Source organism: Piliocolobus tephrosceles, chromosome 17 (assembly GCF_002776525.5).
Source record: "Piliocolobus tephrosceles isolate RC106 chromosome 17, ASM277652v3, whole genome shotgun sequence".
NCBI lineage: Eukaryota > Metazoa > Chordata > Mammalia > Primates > Cercopithecidae > Piliocolobus > Piliocolobus tephrosceles.
This window is the reverse complement of record NC_045450.1, coordinates 19,509,854-19,520,993: the sequence shown is the minus strand read 5'-3', so window position 1 is coordinate 19,520,993 and position 11,140 is coordinate 19,509,854. Positions and strand designations below refer to the sequence as shown.

Here is an 11,140-nt window from a genome sequence, read left to right as displayed (position 1 = left end):
ATGTATCATGGGGTAGTTGTGAACCCTTGTGTCTGTATGTGTCTATGGATATAATTTTGTTCCATTCATTTTTTGACATTTTATAAAATGTCAAAATTTTATAATGCTGCATTAACATTTTTACAAATTAAAAAACTACGCTTGTTATAAGTGAGTCATTCAAAGGTAAATTATTTTAAAAACTGCAATACTGGTTCACATATTGACGATTCCTACAACTTGGATAAAGTCTCCTTTATCTTTTTAAACTACTACAGAAAATGTTAAATTAACAAGGAACAACCTAACATGGGTAAGAGTATGAACTCTGAAGTCAGAACAGCTGGGTTCAAGTCACAGTTTGTTATGTAATGTCGGACAAGTTAGGTAATCTCTTTGTGCCTCAGTTTCCTTCTCTGTAAAAGAGATTATGATGATTAAATGAATTAGCATAGATGTATAATGCCTGGCACACAGTAAGTCATCAAAAACATTAGCTTTTAGTTGTAGTCGTAGAATTACAAGAAGTTTGGGTCTTATTTTTTAACCCAGAATGCATAAGTGGGCTTCAAATCTCTCTGAAATTGTACGCAAAATCTTGTACTTTTCTGAGAAAAGTCTATGGCTGTGCCATTCAATATGATAGCCACTAGCCACGTGTGGCTATTTCAATTTCAATCAATTAAAATTAAATAAGATTAAATACTCTCAGTCACACCAGCCACATTTCAAGTGATTGGTAGCCATGCATGGCTATCACATTGGATGGTACAAATATAGAACATTTCCATCATTGCATAAGTCTTAACAGTGGCCTATGGTTTTCTTCAAATTCTCAAAGAGGTATGTGATCCCAAAAATTTAAGAACCTAGTGATCTACACAAATATTCCTCAAGTCTTTATTTCACATTCCAATGTTAAAATGGTATTTCAGATCCAAATATTCTTTTTAATCAATTCTGGAACTTGCTACCCAATTACCCTGCCTGTCAAGACCCAGCCTGGAGAAGGACCTGACCCAGCTAGAATAGGCCTGGCAGCAGAAAGGGAGGCATGGAGCACATGGCCGTTTTGTTCATGCACACCTCATTTGAGACACCTACTCACATCTTCTACCAGGAAATGCTGCAGCCCACTACTGTTGGGAAACTGGCCACACTTTCCCCCTCACTCTGACTAATCCAAGCCCTATGCCAAGACCCCAGAGCTGTGAGGGGACCACAACCCACTTATAGATCTTTCCTATACTGTACTCTAGGACATGAGGTGGCTGCCAAGCCAACCCTGTTCCGAAAGGCTCAGCTACCATCCTGTCCCAAGTAAGCACCTGTTGAGGTGGGTAAAACTGACGATGACTGATGGTAGGGGAGAGGTACAGGAAGAGCTGACACTCGTGAAACCTTGCCGGTGGTATTCAGAGCAAAGAGACAAGCCAGTAATCACTGACTGTTTTCCCTGCCCTTAGCTGCCTGGAATACATCCTTTCACAGTAAATAGCAATCGTTATCCTAGCAACTTGACAAACTACCAATTCCCAGCCACTGGGCTATATCTGGAACAACTCTGGGCCATCCAGGAGGACTTACAGGGTATCTTCTGGCATCAAAGATCAGTTAGGGGAATCATTCCTAGGGGAGATCCACCTCCACTGTAAGATGCACATCTCCCATTTTTACCTTAAACTTTTTTATTTTTTATTTTTAGTTTTTTGAGACGGAGTCTCATTCTGTTACCCAGGCTGGAGCGCAGTGGCACAATCTTGGCTCACTGCAACCTCCCCGTCCTGGGTCCAAGTGATTCTCCTGCCTCAGCCTCCCAAGTAGCAGGGTTTACAGGCATGCGCCACCAAGCCTGGCTAATTTTTGTATTTTTAGTGGAGACAGGGTTTCACCATGTTGACCAGGCTAGTCTCAAACTCCTGACCTCAGGTGATCCACCCACCTCAGCCTCCCAAAGTGCTGGGATTACAGGTGTGAGCCACCATGCCCAGCCTGCCTTAAACTTGAGGACCTATTTCATCCCCTGAGATTGGATACCTTCTAACTCTGCCCTGTGCCCTGTGCTTGAAGCCCTATACCTAGGATTTGAGATAAGGAGCTTGAATACATAGTACAGAAAGTTCTGGATTTGTATTGACATGAATATCAGCTTCAAAAGTTGGGTTCAGTGTTAGAAGTGACATGGATTGAAGAAATACTTGTGGGAACTCGTAACTGACCTAGAGAAACCCTAGGGGCATGTTGTAGACACACAGGCAAAACACAGGAGGCTGCCTGGCGTGGTACTTTTAAGTCAAAATACTGTGTGGTCAGCCCCAATAGGAATGGGCTTTCAGGACTCCGGTGTTATTCAGAGTTTACTTCCTGAAACCTCTACTTATTTACCTACCCAGACTGCTTATGGTCACCTCAGTTCTGGTCTCTGGTTCCCACTTCTGACATCTGATGGCAGCCCATTCTCCCTCACTACACCAGGGACCTTGTTGGTTTCCAGACCTTCTGGGTAACAACTTGATCCCATCTAGTTGACTTTGGTCACCCCATCCTGGTGTGAGCCTGACATTCACACCATCTTTGCCCTAGTCCACCATGGAAGGAATTCCAATTCTTTCTAGTACATATTTTCAGCCTTATTTTGTTTGTTTGTCTGTTAGGATCAGAGCTACAACTCATAATTCAATCTTATTTTGTAGCAGTTCTTTCTGACTAGCATATTTCTATCTGACTTGCATATTTAGTGAATGAATCATTTGGTTAATTCTGTTTCATTGAGCTACTGTTCGTAAGTATGTGTTAAATTGCCAACAAATTATAAAGTTGACATGAATCAGTTCTTTTACCTCTCCTCTGATGGGGTCTGGGCTGCTGACAACAGCTGACTCTGCAACTGAAGGGTGTTCATTCAGGGCATTTTCTACCTCAAATGGTCCAATTCGATAACTAGAAACACACATGGCAGGAATACATACAGGTGAGTGGCAGGTTCACTCTAGAACACTGATCACCAGTTAATACAGACATATACACATATGGAAAAGAAAATTACCCAGAGGATAATATGATATCATCTGATCTTGCAACAAACCAAAAATACCCATCTTCATCCATATACCCTCTGTCCCCAGTGATATAGAAATTGCCTCGTAGAGTTGAAGCTGTTTTTGAAGGATCATCCTACAAAGCAAATAGCATTTTGTCATTATTGTGAATCCAACTCTTCTGGTCAACGGGAATTTTTTTTTTTTTTTTTTTTTTCCCGAGACAGAGTCTCACTCTATCACCCAGGCTGGAGTGCAGTAGTACGATCTTGGCTCACTGCAACCTCTGCCTCCCAGGTTCAAGCGATTCTCCCGCCTCAGCCTCCCAAGTAGCTGGGACTATAGACGTGCACTACCACCACGCCTGGCTAATTTTTGTATTTTTTGGTAGAGATGGAGTTTCCCCATGTTGACCAGGCTGGTGTTAAACTCCTTACCTCAAGTGATCCGCCCACCTTGGCCTCCCAAAGTGCTGAGATTACAGGCATGAGCCACCACTCCCGGCCCTCAGTTGGATTTTTAAACGTTCAAGGAAGCAGAAAAGTTTGGCTCCTTTGAGAAGCATTAGAGTTAGGAAGAGATAGAGTGTGAAAATGAGGATGAAATTTCAGCATGGAGCTAGCCCAACAGAAGAAAGGTAAAAAAGGTAAACTACAGTTACAAAGATTAGGCATGTTTCCATCTTAAGATTTTTCTTAGACAGATTACAAAATAAATATTGCAGGAGCTCAGAGGAGTAAACTAAATTAAGTCTTTTGCTAACTGATTAATATATAATGCTGGCAGGAAAAGAGAGAAAAGTAAATACTCGGAGTCAAAAGAAAGCACTGACACCTAATAAAGAGCAGACAGGTTTGTTTTGTTTTTGTGTTTTGTTTTGTTTTACACAATAATAGAACTGTTTCCACAAGTCAGACATAAGAAAAATGAACAAGATACTGTTAAATTATATAAAATACATGGGCAAGTAGCATCTGGATCTTTTATTATATGATAGAGACTTTGCTCTAATTTGTATATTGTGATTAGAGATGAAAATATTCTTGCAAACAGTAAGGAGCTTAGAAAGCCTCTCGTGAAAGACATTTGCTTAATCCCACCACCCCGGCATTCCCTATCCCTCTCACTCTTCCTGAAAAGAAAGAGCACTACTTGGATTTCAGGAAAATGAGCGGGTTTTGTTTGATAATTGAGAGGATCAGGGGATGATAAGAGGCCATCTTCTTTCTAGGGTCCCTTCCTCTTGCCTTCATGGACCTGGAACAGTGATCTAGCCTCAGGAGACCAGCACGCTTTTCTTCAGTAAGAATTTGGGTATTTCTTCAATTTCTTGTCTTTGGGATTACTATTCAGGACAACCAATCTGTCAAGAAAGGGTCGAGTATCTATCCTAGGTATGTTTTGTGGCAAACAGGGATCGTTACCAAGCACTTGAGAAATAAAATAGAAGATAAGAGATTATTTAGTAAGTCACTTACTACATAATGAGCAAAAAGGCCAAATGGTCGTTTAGGTAGAACTTGAATGCCAATATCTCCTTCTTGTCCAGGAGGCAGAACATTGCCATTTACATCTACAATCTAGGATAAAACAGAATGATTTATTTAAGGAAATTTTTGTTTAATGTCACAGCTTAAATATTAACTTTGCAAGGTTTGTTTTGGCTTTTGCCATTTAAAAACGAAGACTTAAAAAAAATTTTGTGTGTATGAGACAAGGTCTTACTTTGTCACCCAGGCTGGAGTGCAGTGGTGCAATCATAGCTTATAACTCACTGCAGCGTCAAACTCCTGGTCTCAAACAGTCCTCACACCTCAGCTTCCCAAGTAGCTGGGGCTATAAGCACATGCCATTTTGCTCAGCTAATGTTTATTTTTACTTTTTGTAGGGATGAGGGTCTCGTTATGTTTCCCAGGCTGGTTCCCAGTTTCAAGTGATACTCCAGCCTTGGCCTCCCAAAGTGCTGGGATTATAGGCATGAGCCACCGCACCTGGCCCCAAAAACATTTTAAATATACTTTAAATTCCTAAGAGAAATATATTTATTTAAATTCTTATTGCATAAAATATTAAATACAGGTTACGAACATGTGAAAGAAGGATAAATTTTTTAAAAAAATTTTACCATCCAGCAATAATCTCATTTTGGTAATATCCTTTGAGACAATATAGACAAATAGAAAAATAGGATTGCTGGCTGGGCGCGGTGGCTCACACCTGTAATCCCAGCACTTTGGAAGCCCGAGGTGGGTGGATCGCCTGAGGTCAGGAGTTCAAGACCAGCCTGACCAACATGGTGAAACCTCATCTCTACTAAAAATAGAAAAATTAGCCAGGCGTGGTAGCGGGCACCTGTAATCCCAGCCACTTGGGAGGCTGAGCAGGAGAATTGCTTGAACCCGGGAGGGGGAGGTTGCAGTGAGCCAAGATCATGCCATTGCACTCTAGCCTGGGCAATGAGTGAAACTCCATTCCAAAAAAAAAGAAAAGAAAAACAGGATTGCTTTGTAATATACAGTTTTGTTAACCTGTTTTTATCATTTAGTACTAGGTCTTGATTATCTTTTCCTCTTGATAAATAAATATCTTCATTACTGGTTTTCAAACTTTGTTTAGCTGTGGAACCTACAGAACCTTACTTCAGAAGCCCAATATAAGTAAGCAGGAAAAGGGGAATATTCTCTGGTTGACAATGCTGAGTAAGCCACAGCCTTGCTCTCTTACCCTCTCTCCAATCCTCATCATTCCCTGAAGTGTCTAACAGTAACTAGCATTTATTAAGTATTTACTACATGCTAAGTAATCAATGCTAAACCTTTAAGTACTTTACATGTACCTATTCCTTACTGTAGCCCTATATGGTTAGAATTTTTATGCCCATTTTACACATGAGGAAACTGAGGTGCAGAGAGTTTAACACTGTGCATGATTGAGCTGGAATCCAACTCTCACCACTTACACTCCAGGTCATATGCTTTTAATCATTACACTCCTCTGTGCAATGCCTCTAGAGAGTTTAATCCAATTTTTAAAAATCAGATTAGCATTTCTCAAGTTGATTGCTGATTTTATATACCAGATTTGCTCTAAATGACTTTTAGCTGTTTCTAAGTATCAAAATTCTGCTTTTATATATGTTCTCCAGATACCTTCAAACCTGAGGTGTGGCCTGCATGGAGAATAAGTATAATACTTATCTAGCACTTTCCAAAAGGAAAAGGGCTTATGTGCTGAATGAGAAACTTAAATGGCAAAGGAATTCTAAGTGTAAAAACTTCTCTTTAAGCTCTTGCAAATAAAAAAAATATAAATTCCCACCCAGTGATCTAAAGAAATATGGGGTTCCAGGTATGAAGGAATTATTGATGGAAAGGAAGTATTTTAAAAGTTCCAGTTACTTATCACAGATTTTAATAGATGGGAATATAGAAAAAAATCTTCTGTGTCTGGGGAGAATCATGTTCCTCATTGTTCATAGGGTCTTAAAATGTTTAAACATGAAAATTATGAGTATTTAAGAGCAAACAAAGAAGAGTATAAAGGTTGGGCTTTGAAGCTGTAGGAATATTCACCTTGTTGGAACACATCCCCAGATGCTAGAATGTTACTGCAGATGCTCTTAGCTAAGGAACAAGAAGCCCAGTAATAATGGCCCGTGGAAAGAGTTAAAAATGAGTGGGGATGCAGGCAGAGTACTGTTTTCCTCTTAGCCTCATCATATTTGCATTCAAAGATAGCTGCTCTAGAAAACCACTGGGCTCAACTTAATGGGGAACAGGTGGGGGTACCTTGTAGTTGGGATCACTGTGAGTACAGCTGTGCCTGTAAGACCCTGATAGCCATGCATATTGGGAATTGCTATTAAGGGAGGAAGAAAAAGAGCATTGCTGTGTTACATATCAACTTCCCTGTAATGCAGACATGAGCGTGCTTAATTATCAATATTTCTTTCTTCAACCTAAGGTAGCCTGTTAACCAACAAACTATTGTTAAGCCTGTTTATGGAATGCAACAAGGGCTCTCCTACCAATTTTTCTGAGAGAAGCTTTTCAAAGAGGAATGTGAGGGACAGGTAAATAACAGCACCCATCTTTTGGATCTTTATTACATACTAAGCATTCTGATATGCTCTTTAAACATATTGTCTCCTTTAATCACCACAAGAAACCTATGAAATCAGTTCTGTTATTATTTGGGTTACCAACCATCCGGGGACTGAAGTGGTGAGGGGTTGTGGGGGATTGGTTCTTCATGATGTATTGCCTTAAGTGCTAAAACCAGATAAGTCCCAGGCAAACAGACAGGTTGGTCCCTCTAGTCCCGGAAGTGCTTGTTAAAATCACAAGATTTCAGATTCCAGAGTCCCACTCCAAATCTATTGAATTGGTCTCTCCAGGGGCCTGATAATTAGTATTTTTAATACATATCCATATGATGTTTATGATCAGATAAGCTTGGGAAACATTTATCTAAGAGCTGTACTCTGTTAATTCATCCATATTTTTGCTGCTTTTGCTCTCTCTTAACGTACAGATGGGTCTCTGAATTAAGATGTGTTGAACCTACTATTTCCCAACTTTACAATGGTGTGAAAGAGATAACCATTCAGTTGAAACGGTCCTTCTCTCTAGATGCTGGGCAGCAACAGTAAGTCACAGTTCCCAGTCAGCCATGCATTTGTGACTTAGGATGTTTTCAACTTACGATGACTTTATTTTGGGACATAACCCTATCATAACTTGAGGTGTATCTAAATTAGTGTAAGTTCCTTTGGCTATACCTAGCTTTGAAGCTGAGTTGATCAGAGAACAATTTTAACCCTATATAAAGTTTGCTGATGGGGAATTGGAATGCCTCCTAGGCATCGGGTGGTAGTAATGGCAGTGGATACAGAAAGACTGGAAATGGCCAGGCAGGCTTGGGAGCAGAGAGGGAAAGTGCTGCAGCCACTGTAAACTGAAGCCTCTTTGGGCCTAGTTGACCTCCTCAGAAGGTCTTGACCTACCTCGCCTGAGAGGACAGTGTTGTGTTGTGGTTTAGAGTGCAGATATCAGAACCAGACTGCTTGGGATTGAAGCCCGACTCTAGCAGCTATTAGCTGTGTGACCTCTGGTGAGTTCTTTTACCTCTTTGTGCCTCGTTTGTAAAATGGTTCTAATATTAGTATGCTTCTCATAGGGTTTCTTCTGGAAATTCAATGGGTTAATATTTATTTATTTAGAGACAAGGTCTTGCTCAGTGGCCCAGGTTGGAGTGCAGTGGTGTGATCATGGCTCACTGCAGCCCCAAGCTCCCAGACTCAAGCAATCCTCCCATCTCAGCCTTCTGAGCAGCTGGGACCACAGGCATGTACTACCACACCTGGCTAGCTTTTTATATTTTTTTGTAGAGACAAAGTCTCACATTGTTGCCCAGGCTGTTCTTGAACTCCTGGGCTCAAGCGATGCTCCTGCCTTGGCCTCCCAAAGTGTTGGGATTAAAGGCGTGAGCCACTGCGTCCAGCCTAATGGGTTAACATTTATTAAATGCTTAGAATTGTATAGTACAATATAGGTATTTGCAAAATAATGGAGATCACTAAGCTAACATTTCTAACTCCTTTTCATCTATTAATAAAAATTAAAGTATCATGGAAGTAAAATGGAATCACCACCATAACAAAGAGAGTTTATATGGGGGTAAGCGGTAGGTAGATAGTGTACAGATTGGGTTGTTGAGCATTCTCCTGGAAGGGGATGTGCAAACCTTAACATCAAAAGCAGGAGAAGGTTTTCCCATTGAGCCAGGTTTAATTTTCATTCCCTTAAAATTTCCACAGATTAGCACCTAGTTAAGAAGAAGAAGAAAAAGTAAGATAACATTACAAGTCAGTTAAAATTTATTCATCTATCATGCATTCATTCAACAAATTATCTATTGAACACTTACTATGAACTAAGCTCAAAATGAACACTATACTCTCATGGAATATAGTGATAAACAACATATAAATACATGCATATGTATAAAATATAGTTATAACAATAATTACTCATATATCCATATTTATCAAAACATGAGTATGCTAACATTTGCATTTGTATTAGCATGATACTTGTTATGCTATTTCTAGTTTGTGAATTTTTCAATTTTTGTTTTTTATTTTTGATATTTTCATTTTTTACCAGGTGATACATTATCATGGTTCATAGATCGAAGCATTATAAAGACATATTGTGAAAAGTTTTTTCAACTTTTATCTATTTCATCTTACTCCTCCCTCTTCCACAAAATAACCACTGTTGTTCTTTTTTCTTACTTCATTATTTATTCTTATTTCATTTTTTTGTTCTTATTTCATTCATTTCCTCTAGAATTTCTTATTCCTTATCTCTATGAGTTCTTTAAAAAATCCTTTTTAGAGTATGGTTGCTAAGGAGTTGTCCAGCAAACTCTTAATATTTCAGGCAGCAAGGAGCTCAGCATTTTCCGTTTCGAGGCAGCTCTAAATAAGATACTTCCCTATCACATTGGGAGGAATTCTTTCTTTCAGTAGATCCAGTATTATTTCATTAAAAAAATATTGTAATTGCCCTCACTCTGATCCATTAACAGTGGTGTTTGTCAATGAATGACTATTTAAACAGCTGTTAACAGAGCTTTTTTGCAATTAGGTTCTTGCAAGCATTGTTTTTTAAACATTTTGTAACCACTCAACTCTTATCCCTCAAATAATCATAAGGAGACAGTGGACACTTTGGTTTTTATTCATCTGACTAAATGGAGTCCAGCTACGTCTTTTCAGTGAGGTCAGGTACCGTTTCAGTCTGTCCATATCCTTCGTAGATATCTAGGCCCGTCTTGTTTCTCCATTTTTCAGTCACATCAGGGGTGATTGGTTCCCCAGCAGTCACACAGTGCTTTAAGCTTTTAAACTTACAGCTTCTCAGAAAACCAGATAAGTTAGATTTAGGAGGAAAAATGGAGAGAAGTGAAAATTAAGGATTATTTCTTATGAACTTCAATATAAAATGTTTTAGTTGCTTTTTAATTCCTCTCCCTAGCACAAAACAAACCATTTTACCCCATAAATATATACATCTACTATGCACCTACACAAATTAAAAATAAAAATCTTAAAAGATAAATCATTCTAATATCATAGAATGATATCAGAACATCCCAAATACTAGTTTTTCTTCACCCCCCTTTTTGGGGTGGAGGTGTAATTTATTACAAAGAAGTCATTCTGTTCTTAGGGAAGGTACCCCATAATAACATTTTATTTTATTTTGTTTTCATTTTTATGTTTTCATGGACTGCTTCAAAAATTTGCATGTCATCCTTATGCAGAGGCCATGGTAATCTGCTCTGTATCATTCCAATCTTAGTGTATGTGCTGCTGAAGCGAGCACCATGATAACACTTTAAATCAGCAATGAAAAGTTTACCAATTGTTTGGTTAAACTGATGGTGGGATATTTATACAATGGAATACTATGCAGTTATAAAAAATGAGGAAGCTCTTGGACAGTGTTGTCCAATAGAACTTTCTGTCATGATGGAAGTACTCTGTAATCTACTGTACCTACTACAGTATATGCTAGCCCTATATGAATATTGAACACTTGAAACAAGACTAGTATAACTGAGGAATTGAATTTTTAATTTTATTTAATTAATATTTATATTGAAATAACTATCTGTGGTTAGTGGCTACCATATTGCACAACACAGTGCCAGAATGTATTGTTAGGGGAAAAAAGCAAGGTGCAGAACTGTGTGAATCTTGTGACTCCATTTATGATTATAATAGAGAAGGGGAGGCCAGGTGTGGTGGCTCACGCCTGTAATCCCAGCACTTTGGGAGGCAGAGGTGGGCGGATCACCTGACGTCAGGAGTTCCAGACCTGCCTGGCCAACATGGCAGAACCCCATCTCCACCAAAAATACAAAAAGTAGCCAAGCATGGTTGTGCACACCTGTAATCCTAGATGCTCAGGAGGCTGAGGCAGGAGAATTGCTTGAACAGGAGGCAGAGGTGGCAGAGAGCTGAGATTGTGCCACTGCACTCCAGCCTGGGCGACAGAGCAAGACTCCGTCTTAAAAAAAAAAAAAAAAAAATAGAGAAGGGGAGAACACAT

The 11,140-nt window shown here is 39.3% G+C and overlaps 1 protein-coding gene and 1 non-coding gene across 6 annotated transcripts in view; both read right to left on the bottom strand.

The window, feature by feature from the left end:
* ACSM3 (acyl-CoA synthetase medium chain family member 3) overlaps positions 1–11,140 on the bottom strand; it is a 34,467-nt gene that overhangs the window by 2,388 nt on the left and 20,939 nt on the right. For 3 of the 5 annotated variants that reach the window (XM_026455361.1, XM_026455360.1, XM_026455362.2), the window contains exons 8-12: positions 9,815–9,938; positions 8,763–8,843; positions 4,496–4,597; positions 3,026–3,153; positions 2,820–2,919 (exon numbers count right to left, since the gene is read on the bottom strand). In XM_026455361.1, the coding sequence (XP_026311146.1) occupies positions 2,820–2,919; positions 3,026–3,153; positions 4,496–4,597; positions 8,763–8,843; positions 9,815–9,938 (535 nt within the window). Of the gene's footprint in view, positions 1–2,819; positions 2,920–3,025; positions 3,154–3,414; positions 4,381–4,495; positions 4,598–8,762; positions 8,844–9,814; positions 9,939–11,140 lie in introns of those variants that run through there. The other 2 variants (XM_026455364.1, XM_026455363.1) reach the window with 2 other exon arrangements.
* On the bottom strand, positions 10,305–10,411 carry LOC111531810. Its single transcript, XR_002728398.1, has one exon. It is a non-coding gene; the product is annotated as a U6 spliceosomal RNA (small nuclear RNA).